The 22,465-nt window shown below is 40.3% G+C and overlaps 1 protein-coding gene and 1 long non-coding RNA gene across 5 annotated transcripts in view; one reads left to right on the forward strand and one right to left on the reverse strand.

Annotated features, from left to right (window-relative positions):
• Positions 1-571: 571 nt before the first annotated feature.
• LOC116630952 overlaps positions 572-22,465 on the reverse strand; it is a 55,701-nt gene continuing 33,807 nt past the window's right edge. The window contains exons 3-5 of one of the 4 annotated variants that reach the window (XR_004299052.1): positions 11,605-11,818; positions 1,950-2,382; positions 572-801 (exon numbers count right to left, since the gene is read on the reverse strand). This is a non-coding gene — a long non-coding RNA (uncharacterized LOC116630952). Of the gene's footprint in view, positions 802-1,949; positions 2,383-11,604; positions 11,819-15,141; positions 15,186-22,465 lie in introns of all 4 variants that reach the window. The other 3 variants (XR_004299051.1, XR_004299050.1, XR_004299049.1) reach the window with 3 other exon arrangements.
• The window catches only part of CUNH7orf31 (chromosome unknown C7orf31 homolog), a 36,734-nt gene continuing 21,739 nt past the window's right edge, over positions 7,471-22,465 (forward strand). The window contains exons 1-2 of the mRNA XM_032401902.1: positions 7,471-7,604; positions 17,126-17,302. Coding sequence (XP_032257793.1) covers positions 7,471-7,604; positions 17,126-17,302 — 311 coding nt within the window. The remainder of the gene's footprint in view (positions 7,605-17,125; positions 17,303-22,465) is intronic.

Genomic DNA, 22,465 nt, shown 5'->3' on the forward strand with positions numbered 1-22,465 from the left:
TTCCCACCACATTATAGTATTAATAAATAAACCAAACTATAAAATAAAATAAAAACAAAAAAGGCTTTCCCTATTCTCAAGACTCAACAAGACCCAACTAGCTTAATCCAATGGCAAATATTCAACCCAATTCAACAGATTTACTTGGTACCTACCTAGGTGTTTCCAGAATTATTTAGCCCACTGGCACTGGCTTCAAGGAGGGAACACCCAAACAATTATTCTTTTCATGAGCATTTAAGTGCCTGTTAGGTACTAAGCACTAAAGGTGTGCATTAGGAACCCAAAATGAATCGAAAAACACTATTCCTGCTTTTTAGGAACTCCTATATTATGGAGAGAGGTAGACATACAAACCAATAGGTACTGCAATATAAGTGTTGTAATACAGAGGCAAGCACTAAAGGGGAAGACATGAGGGTGCATTTAACTTTCCACAGAGAAGAAAAGAATATCAGGATAGCAGAAAAGAGCATAGCTTTGATGTCCAGACAAACATGGATCATTTTTCATATATGTCAAATAAGAATAATATCTACTTCACAGGGCTGCTGTGGGATTTAAAATTATGTACACCTACACACACACACACATAATTCTATCATAGCACCTGGCACATAGTATGTGTTAAATAAATTATCTTTGCTAAGGTGTGCAAATTATCAATTTATTGGTTCTCCATTCCAAATTCACTCTTCTTTGCCCTGCGTTTTGTGATAGTGGACTTGGATCCCACAAAAGCTTCTCCTTTGTCAGGTGGCAGAATTTTAAACTTCATCAGTAGAGGGTACTGGAATGACCCTGCAAGGCAAAGGTAACAGTGTAAGACACTTCTGTTTCAGGTACTGATCCTCTATTATTATTATTCACCACCAGAGCCCAGCAGCTACAAAGAAGAGTTCCAGCTGTGCCATTAGACCACTCTCTCTCCACCAGCAGCTGTATCCAGCCCATACCCTCCCGCAATGGCAGGCCACTTCTAAAGGCCAGTTCTGGCCAACTCATATCTTTCAAGCAAGATTTGCATTTTACATGTCAGATTTGCATTTTACAAAAGTCTCCCAGGTGGCAGTGTAGAGAATGATAGGATGAAGCTAAAACTTGGAGGGAGGCAAAGTAGTAGAACACTGTAACTGATGTTTCTAAAACTCACTAACATTTCCAGTTCCCTCTTTTTCTAGATATATAGGAACATGACATATCCCAGGCCACGTCCTGTTATTTCCTGTGGCCACTGAAATGTTTAGAAACTGATGCAAATCACTTCTGAGTAGAAACATTTAAGAGCTGGTACTTAATTATCTACACTCCCTTCTGCTGGTCCAAATCTTGAGGCCCCCATACTGAGATGGCAGAATTGTCAGACAGTAGGTTTTCCATCAACCTAGACCCCTGAATGACAAGGTCCAGAGGCCCCCTGCAGTATTGGAGCATAAGGAGAAACTAGCTACTGAGATTTCAGGCCACTTCGATTCAGGGGTTATATGTTACTGTGGCATGAACTAGCCTAAAGTCCACTCCTTTGGCCCTTCGGTATCCACAGACACCTCTCTACCCATATTTAAACATCAATGCAATAATAATATGGCATGCTTCCACCTAAAATGATGAAATTATTTTTCATACAAATGAATATACTATCACTCACTCCCCAGACGGTCCTAACACTCACCATGTCTACTTCTGAATGATGTTAATTTCCTCTCCTAGTTTAGTTACAATGCCATCAAAATATTCTGCATCTTAAATACTACACTGTAAAGTCAACCACCAACAAACATCCTTTAATTAACATTAAAATATTAAAACATTCTAATATTTAAAAAAATAAGAAAGACAAAAAGTTACACAATATGTACAAACATTACATAACAAGTGTTTGGTTATCTATTACTGCATGATAAGCCCTCCCAGGACTTGGTGGTTTTAAAGAAAAACTGTTTTATTACCTTGTGATTCTGTAGGTTGACTGAGATCATGTGGGCAGTTCTTCGCTGGTGTCACCTGGGGCCTCTCATGTGGTTGAGTCAGATGACAGGTGGGACTGGAGTCATCTCTTCAGATAACAGGGACATTATGACAACAGGGTCTCTCTCCCTCTTCATGTAATCTTTCCACAGGGTCTCTCCAGTAAGGCAGTCAGACTTATTTCATGGTGGTTCAGAGCTCCCAAAAGCAAATGTTCCAAGAAGGAGAAAGTAGAAGCTGCCAATCCTCTTAAAGACTAGGTCTAGAATTGGTACAGCATCACTTCTACTGCATTCAAGTGGTTAACATGAGTCACAGACCAGCCCATTCAAATGTAGGTGGGAAGTACACATGAGCATTAATAGCAGGAGCTGTGGTTCACTGGGGGCCATCTTTGGAGCTAGTCCACCTAGACTAGGAAGAAAATATACAGCATGACTACAGTCCTCACTTCCATAATTCTTGAGGCTAGAAGTGCAAGAGTGTTTGCCTCTCGATGCTGCACCTACACATTGGACTATAACTGGTCCCTGGGTCCATATCCCCAGAGATTGCAGGCACTGGGACAATCCCTGACACATTCTAGGCAATTAGGGATTATTTACTAAATAAGCACATTTTATAAATATCTGCATCTATGTCATTTCAATGACTACATAGTTCCTTAGCTACTTAAGGCAAAAAAACTCAATTTACTATTAATTAAAGTGTCATTAAACTCATCTGTAATCAGTTCAATTTTAAAGCCAGCAGAATATGTATTTTTGTCATCCTAATAAGTAGGATATATACATTGGAATCAATGAGGTTTTAAGCTTTGCAATTTTTTTAAATGTATATTTTAAAGTCACTGAAAGAGACTTCCCAACCCATCTTCTAGGCAAGGAATAAGACTCAAACTTTTTCCCTTTAAAAAGTACTCATGAGGGCGCCTGGGTGGCTCTGCCAGTTAAGCATCTGCCTTCAGCCAGGTCATGATCCCAGGGTCCTGGGATCATGCCCCACTTCAGGCTCCCTGCTCAGCGAGGAGCCTGCTTCTCCCTCTCCCACTCCCCTTGCTTGTGCTCTCTCCCTCTCTCTCTCTCTCAAATAAATAAATAATCTTTATAAAATACTCATGAAATAACTATATCAAAAGGAATCTGTACACCCCATGTCCACTGCAGCATTATTTATAATAGCCAAGACATGGAACAACCTGTGTCCATCAACAGATGAGTGGATAAAGAAAATGTGGCACATGCACAAACACACACACACACGAAAACTGTTCAGCCATTAAAATAAAGAAACCCTGCATTCGGGACACCTGGGTGGCTCAGTTGCTTAAGGGTCTGCCTTCAGCTCAGGTCATGATCCCAGGATCCTGGGATCAAGTGCTGCATCTGGTTCCTTGCTCAGGAGGGAGTCTGTTTCTCCCTCTGCCTGCTGCTCTCCCTGCTTGTTCACTTTCTCTCTCATTCTCCTTCCCTCTCTCTCACAAATAAATCTTAAAAAAAAAAAATCCTGCATTCATAATGACATGTATGGATCTTGAGGGCATTATGCTAAGTAAAATAAGAGAAAGATAAATACTGTATGATCTCACTTATATGTGGAATCCAAAAAAAAAAAAAAACCAAACTCATAGAAAAAAAGATCACATCTGTAGTCACCAAAGGCAGGGGGTAAGAAATGAGGGAATCAAGTGAAGGTGGTCAAAAAGTACAAATTTCCAAATACAAAAAGTACTGGGAGATAATGCACAACAGGATGACTAGAGTTAATGCTATATGGTATATCTGAAGTTACTAAGAGAGCAAATCCTGAAAGATTTCATCACAAGGGGAAAAAAGTCTTTTTTGTAACTAAACATGGTGACAGATGCTAACAACTAAAATTATTGTGATAATTATTTCATTACATACACATATATGTAGTCATTATGCTGTACACTTTAAACTTATACAATGTTATATGTCAATTATATCAAAACTGGGAGGTGGGAATTTTTTTAAATACTCCTATCTGCCAAGAAGTACCAGATATCTCAAAACCTTATTTGGTTCATTATCAAATACCACTTATTTAAAAGTCTCGATAGGGCGCCTGCGTGGCTCAGTTGGTTAAGCGACTGCCTTCGGCTCAGGTCATGATCCTGGAGTCCCGGGATCGAGTCCCACATCAGGCTCCCTGCTCAGCAGGGAGTCTGCTTCTCCCTCTGACCCTCCTCCCTCTCATGCTCTCTGTCTCTCATTCTCTCTCTTGCAAATAAATAAAATCTTAAAAATAAATAAATAAATAAAAAATAAAAGTCTCAATAACAGATTTAAAACAAAGGTTACAGAGTATAACTAATAATTTACATTATTATAGTCTTCCTATATATTATTTCCTTGAAGGTTAAAGGTCTAACTTTAGGGGTTTGGAATTTTTGTCAACCCAGCCACAATATTCTATGCATACATTTTTTCAATCCCAAATTTCATTTTCCCTGCTGGAAGGATTAGTGGTGACTCAAAGAATATATTAAGGTAAATGAGGTGATGAAGGAGAGATCAACCTGTCAGAAGTAGGAAAGTGATCCGAGGCTACTGACTCCGCTGGTGGTGGTGATAGACCTAAGAAGTCAGTTATTTTGAGCACCTCCCCGTAAGTGGCTACTTTGTGTTGTTGGGGTCACATATATATCACCTGATGGCTGAGGTGGTGTGAGTTAAGTTAAAAAAGCCTAGAATAAGGAGCATGGTCAAGTAGACCCAGTCTTGACATCCTCAGGAAACTTTCAGATAGGGAAGGATTTCTCTTGTTTTATAAAGATCTGACAATGAATTTTTTTTAAAGATTTTATTTATGTATTTATCAGAGACACAGCAAGAGAGGGAACACAAGCAGGGGGAGTGGGAGAGGGAGAAGCAGGCTTCCCACCGAGCAGGGAGCCCGATGCGGGGCTCGATCCCAGGACTCTGGGATCATGACCTGAGCCAAAGGCAGACGCTTAACGACTGAGCCACCCAGGCGCCCCCTGACAATGAATTTTTTTCTTGCCTATAAGTTTTATTTGGAAATAGCAAATTTAAAAATAAGTAATTATATTTTCCTATCCTTTACTCCCACTTGACAGAAAATAAAATTTCAAACCCAGGAGAACCTGTAGACTATCACCATATATCCTGGTCAACCAACCCATTGTTGCCCTAACTTCCCTGGTACCACAACCATTCACATACATACAAACATGGAGCTAGTGATGCAGCTTCAGCAGATATGCCTGATTCAATCTATTATGCTCAATTATTACCTCCCAGGAAGAATCAAGCCATAAGGAAATGGGACAAAGGTCAAGCACAAGAGAAAGGTGGAATATGGAAATTAATGGAAGGCTGGGCACAGGAAATAGGCTGAGCTGACAGGAAATTTAATGGGAAGGAATTTAAAGGGAAATCCTGAAAACCCTAGAGCAGCAAAAGGACAAAACAAAATTTAAAAAAAAGTTAGGATGGACTTCCATGAGAAGTTTTTTTTGGGGGGGAAAGATGTTTAAAGGAGTAAAAGGCATAGGCAAACCACCTAATTCACAACTCTATCTCCAGCAGTATTTACTCTTGCAAGTGGAGTTGTGGAAGAGGTGCCGGGACTAAAAAGTTGACCAAGAATACAAAATGACTACCTTGCCTACTCCAATGTACCTTTCTTTCCCTCACATCAGCTAACATTAACCTAGAAGGCACAGCATAAAATGATAACCACTGGTCGGCTGATTAAAAAGTTGTAAAAAAAAAAAAAAAAAAAAAAGGCAGAGAACGAGGACACTGTCACACCTCCCTTCTCAGAGGTGATGATCACTCTTACCCCCACATCCTTCTGTGTTCCTGCAGGCTTGGTTCTAGCCTCTCCCGAAACCTAAGCTTCCCACGCCCCCATCCCTCTGGGGAGCCCAGTTCTCAGTCATCAGAGAAACTCGTGGCTCTTTAAGTGCAGAAACGTGGTTCACATTTGGTTTCGGGCGGCTGGGGAAGGCAAGGGCAGGGGTGCGGGTAACTGAGGTCATCAAGGTGGGGCTAGATCCTTGGGAACTGCATAGGGCATCCGCAGGCCAACCTGCCCGTTCCCCACGTCCGCACCCACCCAGCGGAGGAAGAGCTGAGGTTCTCACAGGGCGCAATCCCGCGGGCTCCGCGCGCAGAGTCCTGAAAAGCCACCCTGGATGTGGCGGCACTCTTCTCCATTCCCGCAAGGGGAGGTGGAGGGGGAACATGGGTTCATCGCTCCCGCCTCACCAGGGTGTCCTCTGGCCCTCAATCCTGGCCCTGTGCTCATCCTCTGCCCGGTCCACACGAGCGAACGCCTCGGCCAGGGGAAAAGCCTAGAACAGGCAGCCCACAAAGAAGAACATGAAGCCGCCACCAGAGGACGCCTGGGGGCAGAGCGGGGCGAGGCGTGGGGGCGGGGCCGGGGGCCTGGGTCGCCAGAAGAGTTCCTTTCACCTCTACACTGGATGTCTAGCCCTCCCTCCACGCTTCACGTCCCACTTCCCATTCCTACGGGTCGCGGAGCGAGCCTGCGAAACCTCTAAGAGCCGCCCGCTGCCCCGCAAGAATGCATTACCTAGTGCCACGGTCACGGTTGCCGTCACAGGCACCCTCAACCCCACCCCTGGCCTGTCCGCGGTCCCTCTCTCTCTCCCACCCGCACCTGCCCCCAGCCCGCAAGCTCCCCGGGCCCGCAGGTGCGGATGACAGCGGGATTCCACGCCCCGCAGAGGCCCACCAGCTCTGGGGAAGGGGAGACGCGGTCCAGAGCCGCTCCCAGGCGGATGTCCCAGGTGCGTCCGAACCCCCGAGTCACACTGCTTGGCAGGACGCTGATGGCCAGGGAGCCACGCGGTCCCAGCCAGGGTGCCTCCTTGGCTTCCCCCTCCAAGTCTGAGGGAGAGGGTGGGATTCTCACCCCTTTGGCGTCCTGCTCGTGCTGCGCCCCTGCTTCTCCACTCTGCAAAGGGTTTCTCTCATTCCGGATCCCTGAAACCTTTAGAAGCACAGCTGCTGATTCTTTTGGATGATTCTGCCTACTTTTTGGAAATATTATGGGGTGGGGAGGGAGTGGGGGATCAGCTGAGCTTTCTTAAATAGTTATGGTAAATTTTGAGGCAAAAATATCATTTCAGTTGATGTCCATACAGTAGTGGCCTTTTATGGATATGGACCTACATGTCATGTAATCCACATAGTGTTTAGATTATACTAAGGAACATCTTCCACTTGTGGATTTGTTTCCATTGAAATTCATTTCCATAGAATTTAAGTTGCTATTTATTACTGATGTGATCATCCGAGGGTCCACAGAGGGCCTGTTGGTGAAGTGATTTCTATGCAGTGGTGACTTGAACAATTCAGCAGTATAAAGTATGTTCCCTGCCTTCCCTGAGGGAGGGTCATTGTGATAGGGACCAAATCAAGCTGACTGCTGAACGGAGTGTGCCCTCCTCTTCTCTTCCAGTCTGTGCCATCTTAGTCAAGAAACATGGAGGTAATTCGTGGCAGGCCCTATTGTTGCAGAGAGCTTGAAGGAGCTCACATACTGTCCAATACCTTCTACTCTAATGAACTGCACACTCCGCTACAAACAACTGTTCGTCCAACTGCCTCAGAGGACAGGTAAAACAAAAACTAGAGAACGTAAATAATTAAAAAGGGCTTTAATACATTAGTTTATTTTTATATGTGATATATGTGAGAAAAAAACATTCAGTTAGGGGGCTCTTCTGTTTTCACATCATAGGGATGGCATAACATGACAATTAACTGTAAAGTCTCCACATCCATTAGGAACTTGATCAAAAGTAAGTTGGTGTGTCTTTTTACAAGGCAGACCTCAATTTCATCCACTACATTCTGGAACTCCAGAATGATCACTTCCTTCATTTGAAAATTAATCTGTTTAATCAAACTTTTTATTTTATAAGGAGTAGTGTAGTGGTTCCCTAACATCCCCTAACACCATCTGTTCAAAAACACTCCCAGAATCTGTTGTTCATGATTGCTATCTAAATTTTTGCTTTACTGAATTTCCTGTAACACATTAATTACAAATTATTATTAAAACTGCACCTAACGTATACCAAGTAATTACTGTGAGTGGGCACTGAACCAAATGCTTTGAATGTAGCAGTTCTTTTAATGCTCACAACAACCCTATAAGTACTATTATCATCCCCATTTTACATATGAAGTAATGGGTACAAATAAGTAATTTTCCAAGATCTTAGTGCCAGCTTTCTGTTTTTACTTCAATCATTTTGAGGCAAAAGAAAATCTCAAAACACTTGGACAGTGAAAAAATAGCCTGTGTGGTTGTTTTGTTTTGTTTATAATTTCAATTGGTCAAATCTCTCATTTAAGAATTCCTTCTTTAAGAAACCACAAAGAAAGCCACTCAGCCTCAGTTTACACTTCCAAAATGGAATGTCACTACCACAAAGACAATCCATCCCAATTTTGAATGCTACTGATTGTTAAGTAATTCTTTCTACTGAGAACATTTTTTCCTCCTCCTAATTTCTACCTGCTGATCCTAGTTCTTCTCTCCAAAGCTTTGCAAAATAAGAATAATCTATCATCTCCATGACAGCAGCCCTTCAAAAGTTTGAAGATCCTTTGGCTCTGTAAGAATTCTCTTTGCCAGACTAAACACTGGTTCTCTATAGACTTTACTCTTTCTTCCATCGAGGCTTTCACCATCTTGATCAGACGTCCATGGATCTAGTCTAGTTTGTAAACATGCTTTTTATATGAAAAAAGAAGGCGACTTTTTTTTCCTAATGATAAAACTAACACACGTTCCTTATAAATAATTTAGAAATCATGGACATCCATAAAGAAAGCAAATTTTCCATTTTTCTAACAAAGGAAAAGCTATGAAATTAAAGCACAAGGGAGAAAACCTCTGTACTTCCTTTATCCCGAATAACCACCACCGTTAACATCTCAATATGTGTCTTCTCCATTTCTTAAAATTTAAAGATCATATTTAACATATTTTTTGTAAACTGGTATTTTCACTTAATGAAAAGGAATATTTTCATATTTGTGAGAAAGAAGACTCAGTTTATTCTATTGAGTCAGTCCTTGCTGCATGTGCTCTTTTGTTACCTGATTCCCAAAAGCGGCTGTCAGCCCTGAAGTCCTACTACTCAGCTCCAAGGGGATCAGATTATGGAGGGCTTCCCTTGAGTCAAAGGGAACCCTTAGCAGACTGTGCATGATTTGGGGATAGGCAACTGTCCCTGGCTCAAAAGCAAGGTAAAATTTTATATTTAGCCAAAAAGAATCTGAGTAGGGATTTAAGGCTATCCTATCTGAATAAATTCACTATCCCCTCAAAAGCACTTTCGTAAGGCTTCTCGCTGAAATGTTTACCTCTTCTACATACCAACCTATGGTTGGTTAGTAATTGGTTCCAAAACCTTTTAACTGGCATGAAATTTAAGAGAAGTATCTTTAAGAAAATGCTGCTTTTTATTAACTGATTATAAAATTAAATACAACATATGTTCAGTTACCTATAAACTACAGTAAGGTACTACTTGAAGCAAAAGGTAGGTACAACCATGTTCCTGATTCCTAATAACTAAAACTTTCTTTCCCTTCAATCCATGTGAATTTTTTCCTATCATCGTCCCCAAATGGGAAAGCCAGGATGATCATGCATTCTCACAACCCCTCCTTTTAACTCCCTCTTAAAAAGCAGCTGGGCAGCTTACAGAAACAGAAGTTCTCTTTTTCTTCTGAACTGCTGTCAATGCTGAGGCTTACTTCTTCAGAGCAAGGTCAGGGTCTGTGGCTCCCAACTCAAGCCTCAAGGTATCTCAAGAGCAAAACAAGACAAAAAGCTCCTAGCCTTTAGGGATTACCCTTCATAATGGTAAGGGTATGAATCCTAGCATATGTTAGCTCTCAACAGTTCACTTTTCTAAACTTGGATGTACTTAAGGGGATACCTTTTTTAAATATCATGTGTTCTGAACTCAGCCATTTTAACAACAATGCAAAATGACTTCCTCACATCAGCATACTTTTTTCTTTTCAGAATAGGCAGTCTAGCTCCCCGCCCTGGTATGCACAGGACACATCAGAACCACATGAGCAGCTTTCTAAAAATAGAGATTCCCAGGCTCAATCTGGAGATATTCTGGCTCACAAGGTCTGAGGTGGGTCTAGGAAATCTTCATTTTTAGAAATTTTTCAGCTTACTTTGAGAACCACTAGGCTAGCAGAAAGCACTGAAAACAGTAAGAAAACCAGGATTATGGTTCTGGCTTACCCACTGGCCAAACGGGAGTCAGTTACTTTCTTCACTGGTGTATTTTAGAGCAATTATAGTAGTCACTATTATATATACTCTGACTTGATCTCCTTTAAAAATATCAGTAGCCATGGACTCTGAGAAACAAACTGAGGGTTCTAGAGGGGAGGGGGTGGGGGGATGGGTTAGCCTGGTGATGGGTATTAAAAAGGGCACGTTCTGCATGGATCACTGGGTGTTATACGCAAACAATGAATCATGGAACACTACGTCAAAAACTAATGATGTAATGTATGGTGATTAACACAACATAATAAAATAAAACTAAAAATATATATATCAGTAAACAAGTGGTAGTCTTTTGTATTCCTTCCATTGAAAATTCAAGAATGGCTGATACAGCTATTCAAAATCATGACAGATGTCTGTTTTCCATTCAGTTGACATCTCCTTACCTCTAGCAAGTTCTCTAGCTCATTAAACAAACAAACATCAGTTAAGGCAGTGCCTTGAGAATTGCTTAAGATTTCATCAAACGTTCCCATTTGGTTTCTGGATTCATTCCATTGCTTTAGGATTCTTGAGTATTTTTTTTTTTACTACAAGTTCTCTGCCAACTAAAAATGAGAATACGTTTGTTCTGAGCTTTCCTTTAATCATTCCTTCCAATAATTACTGGCTAAATTCAGCCCAAGTAGAATGTAATGCTCAAAACTCCACAGTGACTCCAAAGCAAGATGCTTGTTCATCCATAGGAAACCTATCTATCTCAAAAACAAGTAAACACTTAATTTTATGTGGCCACAACTTGCAGTACTAACAATTTACTGTTATTTTCTTTGTTGTGGAGACATGTATTATTTAAGCTTTCAAATTATTTAATCCTAAAACTTCAATATTTATTTTAATTAGTTCCTTCTATAAGATGCAGTTAGTATTCAAGCTAAGAGGGGATATGTGAGACACTAAAATAAAGGAGAAATAGGACTTATGTTTGCTTTTGCCTTTTATTTTAAATGGTTTCCTGCAACTTATTGGCTTTAGATGGATGCCCACCCAAATGATTAACATTTTCTACTGGCTCATCTTCCTAGGACAATGTAATATATATGGAGGTCAGATGTTGAGAAATTGACTCATCTAATTTAAATATAACTATTTAAATTGACCATTGAACAACACAGGCTATTGTTCTTGTTTTCCTCTCTTGCTTCACCTCCTACCATAGCTCTTCTCTACTGTGCTTTAAATACCTGAATTCTATATCATCTCTACTGATTTGGCCCAAAATTCAACTCCATTTTCTCAGGCCTTAAGATTTAGATAAGTTCCACTCAAATCTTTATTCCATACCTTCTGGAAGTCCAAAGCCTTCCTCAAAACTTTCCACATTCCCAGGATAGGGGTGGGGTTGGTCATTAATGACTTTCTGACTTTGGTTTCCTTTGGTTCCACTTCTGCTGCTTCTGTTCAGTAACACTTTGACCCAGATGTGAAACACAGTCATTCTCCAGTTTCCTCCAAAGACCTCATCCACACAGAGCATTTGTGAGCCTTGTAAACTTTCCTGATTAGTTAGGGGTCAAAAGGAAGAATCACATCACACCATATAACACATAACTTAAAGCCCCTTCTTAGCCGTAACTTCTGTATTCTCAAAAGTTCTTGAACCCAGCTGTCACCGGGGTTCCTCACTGGCTTTTCTTTTTTTTTTTTTTTTTAAAGATTTTATTTATTTATTTGACAGAGACACAGCGAGAGAGGGAACACAAGCAGGGGGAGCGGGAGAGGGAGAAGCAGGCTTCCCGCCGAGCAGGGAGCTCAATGTGGGGCTCGATCCCAGGACCCTGGGATCATGACCTGAGCCGAAGGCAGACGCTTAATGACTGAGCCACCCAGGCACCCCTCCTCACTGGCTTTTCACCCAGTGCAGTCCCCAGCCTCCTAATACCTTGCTGGCTTCTCCCTTCTTCATCTCCCTTTACTCTACTTTCCTCTCATCTTCCTCTCACAAGAGTAAAAAACCAAATCCTTCCCTCTGCAGGGCAGCTTAATCAGTCTTAGGTGGCTCCGTGTCTTACCAACACCCATACTTGCAGAATCCCAACCTCTACAGCAAGTGGCCTAACAAAATATTTTATCAAACAAAACAGATCCTTTCCAAAGAAGGGTTCTGGAGCCAACACTGTCAGGAATTTTCAATTCCATCACTTTTCTGACCTCTAGGCCTTTTGACGTGTTATTCCCCCACCTACATGTCCTACTCATTCTTTAGAACTCATCTTAGATAGTGATTCCCCCAAGAGTCCTTCCTCCAGAAAGGAATCTTGGTCCTGCAAGGTGCCTGGCAGTATACTATCTATCCTGGACCACTTAAAACCAAGGTCAGATGGTGGGCAGATGCAAATTTGAGCAAAAGACAACAAGAGAGGTGGTTTACTTCTAACTTATCTTTAATATGAGAGAGTAACCTTTTGCAACTGATTGTGGAGATGGTCTCCTTGAGATTTGTCACTTGGCTGATTTCTGTACCCCTCACCCAGAAACCTCCTTAAAACAGAAATAAAATTTGCAAGAATTGGCACTGCCCTAAGGGCAAAAGTGTCTCCTTTGCTTGTTTACCTCTCTGGAGTCCTATTTTCTTCTTATGGAGCTCTGGTAACTCTTTCCTGTCTTGTTAACAACTAGTTGCTTTTAAAAAGATGTTTTTCTTTTTTTCTTTTCAGGGTTTTTGTTTTTTGTTTTTAAGTCTGTCTTCTCCAGGTAAATCAATAAGGTCAGATAGAAATAGAATTCAACTTCTCCAAGAAAAGTTAATCCAAAGTAATTGATTCCCTTTTTAAGAGTTACATTTCCTTGCTCTCAAGGAAAACTACCTAGTCGATAAATATTTGTTAGGCATCATATATTTGCAAGACACTATTCTATATCCTGGGGATTCTACGGTGAGTGTGGCAGAGTCCTTATCTACGGTGACTTGTCCTTTTTGCTGTGCTATGGAAACTGTGACGAATCAATGTTCTTTGTTCTCTACAATATTGTACTGTTCATCTCTTGGTGACAGATTACCAGTTTATTATAAAAGGATGTAACTCAGAAATAGCTAGATGGAAGAGATGCATAGGGCAAGGTATATGGAAAGGTGCATGGTGCTTCCATGCTCTCTGAGTGCACTACTCTCCCCCACATCTCCATGTATTCACCAACCAGAAGCTCCCTTTTCAGCACTTTTGGTTGTTTTCAGTGGGAAGGATACTCCAAATAATCTAGACTGCCATTACTAGAAACCGGAAGTCATTAAATCCTTGCTAATTAGGAAGCAGATTTTTTTGCCACATGTTCTTAAGTGTTTTACGAGGCCTGCTTTTAAGGAAAAAGCTTTCATTCCTATGTCACAGGCTACAGTCCAGGAAACAAACCATCTCTTTGGCTTCACTCATTCACTCATATAGGCACTCATTCAACAGACTCCACTGAGTACTTCCTACAAAGCATGTTTACAACAGTGAACTAAATCGACTCCCTGCCCTCCACTCTCTTGTTAAGAGCAGAAAAAGTCATCTGAATTACCAGTTTTCAAGATCAGGTTAAGGCCTACCAGCCAATTTATGAAATTTCCACATCTCCAGTCCACTAAATGGTACAGTTGTAAGGGATGAGACCTGATTCCTATGAAAGGTAACTGTTGAATGGGGCAATGCTTTTAAAACTTTAGCACAATTTAACAATCATCTAGAGGGCTTATTATAACAGATTACTGGGGCCCACCCCCAGAAATTCTGATTCCTAGCCCTGAGGGAGAGCCTGAGAATTTATATTTCTAGTTAAGTTTTAAGAGATGCTGATATTGTGGTGCCTGGGTGGCTCAGTCAGTTAAGCAGCCAACTCTTCGTTTTGGCTCAGGTCATGATCTCGGGGTTCTGGGATTGATCCATGTGTCAGGCTCCATGCTCAGCAGGGAGTCTGCTTGAGGATTCTCTCTCTCTCCCCCTCCCCCTCTGCCCCTCACTCCACTTGTGTGCTCTCTTTCTCTCAAATAAATAAATAAATCTTAAAAAAAAAAGAGAGATGCTGATGCTGCTGGTCCACGGTCCACACTTTGAGAACCACTATTAAAGGAGCTCTAGATAAAGCTTAGGAGCAAGGGCTTCTGCTCCTTTACATGACTCTCCATTTTTAAAAATCAAAAGACAATCTCCATGTCCATCGACAGATAAACAGATAAAGAATATGTGGTATTTATATATATATATAATGGAATATTACTCAGCCATCAATAAGAATGAAATCTTGCCATTTGCAACGACGTCGGTGGAACTAGAGGGTATTATGCTAAGCAAAATAAGTCAGTCAGGGAAAGACAAATATCATATGATTCCACTCAAATGTGGAGTTAAGGAAACAAAACAGAGGGCGCTTGAGTGGCTCAGTTGGTTAAGCAACTGCCTTCGGCTCAGGTCATTATCCTGGAGTTGCAGGACTCCCTGCTCAGCAGGGAGTCTGCTTCTCCCTCTGACCATCCCCCCCTCATGCTCTCTCTCTCTCAAATAAATAAATAAAATCTTTTAAAAAAAGAAACAAAACAAATGAACATAGGGGAAGGGGAAGGAAAAATAAAATGAAAGCAGAGAGGGAGACTCTATTAACACTATATGTTAATTAAATTGAATTTATATTTAAAAAAAAAACAATCTCTAGCCAAGACCATTCAATGGGAAAAGACTATTCTTTTCAACAAATGGTGCTGGGACAACCGGATATCCACATGCAAAAGAATGAAGTTGTATCCTTATCTCACACCATGTATAGAAATTAACAACAAATCAACATGGATCAAAGACCTAAATGTGTAAGAGCTAAAACTATAAAAACTATTAAAAGAAAACATACGGGTAAATCTTCATGATCTTGGATTCAGCACTATATTCTTGACCCTAAAAGCACAAGAAACAAAAGAGAAAATAGATAAACTGGACTTCATCAAAATTAAAAACTTTGTGCTTCAAAGGACACTATCAAGAAAATGAAAAGACAATGTAGAGACAAAGTAGGAGAAAATACTTGCAAATCATATATCTGAGAAGGGACTGGTATCTAGTAGTTTTACACAGTAATAAAAAGAGAGCCCAATTTAAAAATGGCAAAGGATCTGAATAATAGACATTTCTCCAAAGAACATATACAAATGGCCAATAAGCATGTGAAAAGATGCTCAACATCACTAGTCATTAGGAAAATGCAAATCAAAACCACAAAGAGGTACCACTTCACATGCACTGGGAGGGCTATATGAAAAAAGAGAGACAGATAGAAAGTAGATTAGTGGTTGCTCTGGGCTTGGGTGGGGAAGGGAAAGTGGGAAATGATGGCTGAAGGGTACAAGGTTTCTTTTTTAGGTGATGAAAATGTTCTAAAATTATTGTGATGATGGTTGTACATATCTGTGAATATACTAAAAACCATTTAATTGTACACTTTAAATGGATGAATTATATGATATGTAAATTGTATCTCAATAAAGATGCTTAAAAGAAATCAGCACATGGACTACAACTGTAAAAAATAATAATAATAATAATCTGTAGGCCCTCAAGAATTTAACCTTGTTCTTTCAGCAATCTGATGATGCCTTTCATATCTGTGTACTGACTTCCTGGTCTAGAGTTTTAAATTACCTTGATGGCAAAAAGTAGGCTTTTAGTGGTAAGAATACCACTCTAAATAGTTTAGCATTGTCCCAAAGGTACTGACTCTGCTGTGGATTCAGTGTAGTTATAATACTACAGTGCAGTGATTCTCAATATTTTTCAAAGATGAGGATCTCTTTGTTTTCCTGTTCCTTTTCAACAGTTTTTATCTCCCACATGTGTGTCATGATTCATTGATTGAAATTGTAAAAAACCATAATGACCAGAAGCTTTTATGAATTTGATAATGCTTTACAATGAAGTTTCATTTAAGTATGTAATGCCCACATGTATTTGAAAATTGGTAGTGTGGTATTCGTAAGATGTTTTTATTTATTTGGTCTACAGATCATTCTTAGTGAGCTTGTGATTCTGCTGACCCTTGAAATCAAGTTGGCTCCCCCGGTGTCCTACTGCCCCATTATCTGGGCATATCATTATTACTTTCACCTCTTAGGGCTCCCATGAAGATTCAGTGAAATACCATATATTAGGTGCACGATATAGTGCTTGGCATTTAAGTGATCTCCATCTTGCTTTCCCTTTCCTGTGTTACCATCAGCCAATTTTGAACATGGGAACGTTCTGGGGTCTTCTGGGTAGTTTGGTTCCAATGGGACAGAGTTTAGGGTAGTGAATAGGGGCAGGAAGGCCGCATCTCTGAGACGGCAGGTGAGAAGGCATGAAATATCACCTAGAGCAACAGTATCTCTCATAATCTCCCCAGCAGGGAGAATTCCGTGTTTTAAAAATGCAATCCAAAAATAATTGTGAAGCTATAGGAACTTTGGTTATTCGTCTTAGTCTGTTCAGGCTGCTGTAACAAAACAGCATAGACTGGGTGGCTTCTTATAAACAACATTTCCTTCTCACAGTTCTGGAGGCTTTAAGTCCAGGATCCTGATGCCAGCATAGTCACATTCTGGTGAAAGCCTTCCTCCTGGTTCAGAGCTGGCACCTTCTTGCTGTAGTGGAAGGGGCAAGCAAGTTCTCTGGGGTCTCTTTTACAAGAGCATTAGTCCCATTCACGAGGGCTCCACTCTTTCGACCTAATCACTAAGTAAAGGCCCCACTTTCTTACACCATCACATCGGGCATTACGATTTCAACATCTGAATTTTGGGGACAAAAACATTCTGACCATAGCATTTCATGTTGAAATGATTTTCAAAAGTCTTTTTTCACAGGTATCAGGAATTAAGGGAGTCGCTCCAACAACGTAGACTTCGATGGGGTGCTGATAGGGAATATGGTGGGATAATGCCCATTTCACTCCCTGAGGAACACAGGCAAAAATGTGAACCTCCTCATGTCATGGGCAAAGGACATCAGCATTATGGATTTGGTGGGGAAACCTGGCCGAGGTAAGTAAACTTTCTGCCCTTCACACAGAGGTCTTTATTTTTCATTTTTCTTTACTTTTATTATGAGTCCTTTGTTAACTTAAATCTACCTCCAAACTTACTTTTTACTGTTTATGAAAAGACACAGATGGAAAAACCAATTATATAATTTCTAATTGTGAAATCAGAAAAAAAAAATCTGTGTTTATGGATGACTTTGCTATCCTTAGAGATGTTTAAGTATTGTGGTCAGAAATTTTGATTAATTCCCTTGCTAATCACATTTTATCTAAAACTAAATGGGAATATTCCTGAGAGACATTAAATTAAAAATGTTTTTTCTTGAGCAAATAGCTGGCCTAATTTGTACAGATGCTGCTGATTTATGGAACTTTTGATTTCTAATTTGTTCATCAATCTGTACTCATTAGAATCTACTGGGCACCATTTTCAAGTATTAAAATATTGCAATAATCATTTATAACTTTTAAAGTCACTCTTTCAGCAACTTTATTCAAAACACATTAAAACTGAAGAGAAAGCAAAAAATCTGAGCAGCAAATTAAATGTCACATTATTTACTAAAAATATGAAACTTTAAAAAAAAAACTATGAAATTTACTCAAAGCACAAACCTTCACACAGAGCCTACCTACTCCTGCTTTATCTAATAATCCTGCTTACCTAGTTTATAAAGTCACTGCTTACCTAGCTAAAGCAGTTTAAAAAAATAAATTAGGAAAGACAAGCTGCAAGTAGAAAGAGAAACAGCCACATTAATGACATGTGGCAGCCAACAACCTTAATGAAGCCTCAGTGAAGCAATAAAAAGCGGGCAAACGAAAAGGTCTGTCAGTCCAATTGGAAAGATGCAAATATCAACACATTATAGATAGCAAGGACCTCAAGATCATTCATTCATCCAACACATTTTTTTAAGTCCCCACTCTCATGGAACTTACTTTATAATATAATATAGGTAGATTTATAATATCTTTGTAAAGAAACTACTGTTATCCTGGTTTTACAATACACAGAGACCTGGAAGATTCAATACCTTCCCCTGGATCAGACAACTATGAGGTTGTGGAACAGGGACTAGAGTCCACATTTCTTTGAGTCCAAAGCCCAAGCAAATTCTTTTCATCTGTCCATTCCATTCATCATTTACTCCAGCTATTCATTTATTCAGTAATTTGAGTACAGCAAGCTTGTTCTAGATACTAGAGGTATAGCTCCTCATGGAGTTTACATGTATTGTCCTCAAAATTTATGTATTAAAAAAATGCACAACATTCTAAAAGGATCAGAATTGTATTCACAGAATCCCAGAGTGTAAAAAGAGAGCCAAAGATGAGTTTCTTAAGGGAAATCCAGTTTGAAATGAGAGGTTTGTGTTTGCTGCCTCACTGAATGCAGCCTTGGGCGGGCCACCAGGAGATGAAGTACTTGTCCCAATAAGAACGCCCATCATCCCCAGCTCAGAAATGCAGGTTCCTGTGTTCTGTTCTCTTCACATCTTTTTATGTCAAATGTTACCATTTTGGCATATTTATCTCTTAAAAATATATTTAGGACACAGTCCTATTTTCTGATACAATGCACATCCCTTGCCAAACAACTACAGAATAGGTTTTTCTTGTTTCCTAGTAGGGAATAACTTCTGTCACAGTATTTTTCTTTCTCCCAAAAAAGGGCCTTTTATTCAAAATAACAGGATATTCTCCAGCTCCCTGAGGGGTCAGGCCTCATGTGGTCCAGATAAAAGCTAGTGCTACCCATCACGCCCTACCACCCTCCCTGCAGGGTATCCGCAGGGAGTGCCATGGTGCCATACAGGCATCACTTAGCAGGAGCAGGACCACTGCTTTGCCTCACCAACCCTCCTGTCATAGGACTCGGTAAACTGAAAGTACCTACTGCTTAGGAAAATATCTAGTGAGATATCCGACAGTATGTCATCTGAGGTTAAGAAAGCAAAAGAACATGGCTTACTAATGGAACTATAATCACATATGTTTATATACACATGTTCCAATGCAACGTCCCCCTTCCAACATCACTCTTCCTTCCAGCGCTTTGCGACATACCTATATCTAAGTAAAACTTTTTTAAAGGAACTTTAACAGTATCTACTTAACCATAGGGGCAAGTTTCAGAAATTCCAAGCAAAGTTGTCATCACCTAATTCAGCATACATTCACTTAGAAGAATGATGTTACAAAGTAATAAAAATTTATAACTTTGTTTTCACTTCCATAAACACTTCGTTTTTAAGATTTTATTTATTTATTGAGAGAGAAAGTGTGCGTGTGCGAAAGCAGAAACAGGCAGAGGGAGAGAGAGGGAATCTCAGGCCAACTCTGTGCTGAGCGCAGAGCCCGTGTGGGGCTTGATCTCACAACCCTGAGATCATGACCTGAGCTGAAATCAAGAGTCAGACACTTAACGGACTGAGCCACCCAGGCACCCCCATAAACACTTCTTTTTTATAAGTTTAGTAAAGTAGCTAAATTTTGTTTTGTTTTGTTTAAAGATTTTATTTATTTGACAGAGAGAGACACAGTGAGAGAGCGAGCACAAGCAGGGGGAGTGGGAGAGGGAGAAGCAGGCTTCCCACCGAGCAGGGAGACCGATGCGGGGCTCGATCCCAGGACCCCGGGATCATGACCTGAGCTGAAGACAGACGCTTAATGACTGAGCCACCCAGGAGCCCCTAAAGTAGCTAAGTTTTTACTTTGTTTAAGAAAAAAGAAATGGATCTTCCTCTAACATATTGGCAAATGTTAAAAAGCTGTTAAATATACAGTGCTCTGTGAACTAAAGAATACTCTGAAATTCCTGCTAACTGTAACTAGCACTCTATAGTAATGATAGTAGTAGTGGCAGTGGCGGTGGTGGAGGTGGTAGTGATGCTTGAAGGTTAATGCTTATGAAGCAAAATCACAGAATATCCCTCTCCTGTTACTTAAAAGTGAAATAAATGGGAAATTTACTAGCACCCCCTAAACAATACAAGGAGAACATCTTATGCCACTCATTTTAATGTGCCAAGGAAAGAAAATTCTGTGTAGTTTATTCCAGTTCTAACTAAATGTTTCTCAAGAGGGCATTTGGAGCGGGACAATTCTTTGTCCCATATACTGTAAGATATTTAACATCTCTGGCCCTTCACCTAATACCATCTCATTCATTGTGACAACCAAAATAAACCCAGCCACACATATTTCCAGACCTGCCTGGAAGTGCTGGGGGTACAGAGGGAAGCCACGTTACTGCCTGAGAGGCACCATACCCAACCCCATCCCTACATTCCAAATGTGTACGGAGACAAGGTGAGTCAACAAAATCCTGGTATTTCTCCAATTTGAAGAGAAGATTAAAAGATTGGGTAGGTAATCCTATTAGAATAGAAAAAAGCCTCAAGGGGCGCCTGGGTGGCTCAGTTGGTTAAGCGACTGCCTTCGGCTCAGGTCGTGGTCCTGGAGTCCCGGGATCGAGTCCCGCATCGGGCTCCCTGCTCGGCGGGAGGTCTGCTTCTCCCTCTCCCGCTCCCCCGTCTTGTGCTCTCTCTCTCAAATAAATAAAGAAAATCTTTAAAAAAAAAAAAAAAAAAAGAAAAAAGCCTCAAGAATAGAAGCCTCTATTTTAAAACAGCAAGATCTCAAGAGAGACGGAAGTTGTGCAGAATGTGTACTCTTCCAGAATACTGGGATGACTTGAGGGAGTAAGCAGAAGCCCAAGGGTATGGCTACTTCCCCAACGGAAAGGAATGAGCCTTACAGAGGACATCTAACAGGATTTTAGACTGCGGTACCCAAGATGCTTGTATCCTATCTGACTCAATCTCAGCACTTACTCTCCGCCACCTCCATCCCATCAGGCTAAAGACGTATGGAGACAATAACATTCAGTTGTCAAGCTTGTAGCACAGACAGAAAGGCAAACTGATTTCAGATGACAGAATCAAGAATTCACTCACACTGTATCATAGCAAATAGCTGGGTTTAAACAGAGCTGTCCAATTAAACACATGTAATATGAGAACATATGGTAAGGCAATTTTGTAAACCAGGAAGAAAAAAGAAAAAATATGATATATATGTTATATATGTATAACATATATATATTACATATATACATTTATATATATATATATATTTTTTTTTTTAATATATAAAACACATGAAGAAACTAGTCTGAGAAGAAACACAGCCCAGGAAACAAAAGTAGATTCTCTAAAGGACAAAATAAGTATGTGATTCTAATAAAAAAATACAAGATGATTAAATGGTAGAACATTATAAAAGGGAAGATCACAGGGCTAAGGGGAAAAATGAGAAAAACAACTACACAAAAGAACTCACAAATCTAGTCCAAAAAGAAGCAGCAAGAAACAGAATAGATGTGACTTAAAATTGATAAGACAGAGGGGAAAGATAAGGATATTAAAGCAATAAAAATAAAAAGCTATGCTATTAAGAACAAGCATAATTACTTATCATAAGGAAAACTGATGTCCCAAATGTAGATCATCTAGCAAAAAAAACAACAAATAATAAGTAAATCTAACAGAAATAGATAGTCAGAGATACACAAGAAAAGTCCCTTGAAATCAATAACCGAGGGGTGCCTGGGTGGCTCAGCTGGTGAAGCGACTGCCTTCGGCTCAGGTCATGATCCTGGAGTCCCAGGATCGAGTCCCGCATCGGGCTCCCTGCTCGGCGGTGAGCCTGCTTCTGCCTCTGACCCTCCCCCTTCTCGTGCTCGTGCTCTCTCTCTCTCTCTTTCTCATTCCCCCTCTCAAATAACTAAATAAAATCTTTAAAAAAAGAAAAAGAAAAGAAATTAAGAACTGGTTCTGAAAATCAAAAGGATATGCCATACAATGGAAAAAACGGAGCTACTGACATTGAGATACAACCTGGTTACATTATTTTATTCATAAAGGAAGAAGCCTGTGTGCTCAGGCTACTCACATTCAAATCAAAGTCTAGTGCAGATATGGTTGAGTGGCAGAACTTAGGGCACACATTTGTACCCTGGTTGCTCAAGAGGCTGGGAAGTAGATTTTCTGGATTCTTCCTGGGCAAATGGGATATTAAAAATGTGGAAAACTAACAAAATGTAGAGAGAGTGTTATAAAGATGCTAGCCATCTGTGCCAGCCAGCTGGCTGCCATGC

The sequence above is a fragment of the Phoca vitulina genome, unplaced genomic scaffold, assembly GCF_004348235.1.
Source record: "Phoca vitulina isolate PV1807 unplaced genomic scaffold, GSC_HSeal_1.0 scaffold4, whole genome shotgun sequence".
Lineage (NCBI taxonomy): Eukaryota > Metazoa > Chordata > Mammalia > Carnivora > Phocidae > Phoca > Phoca vitulina.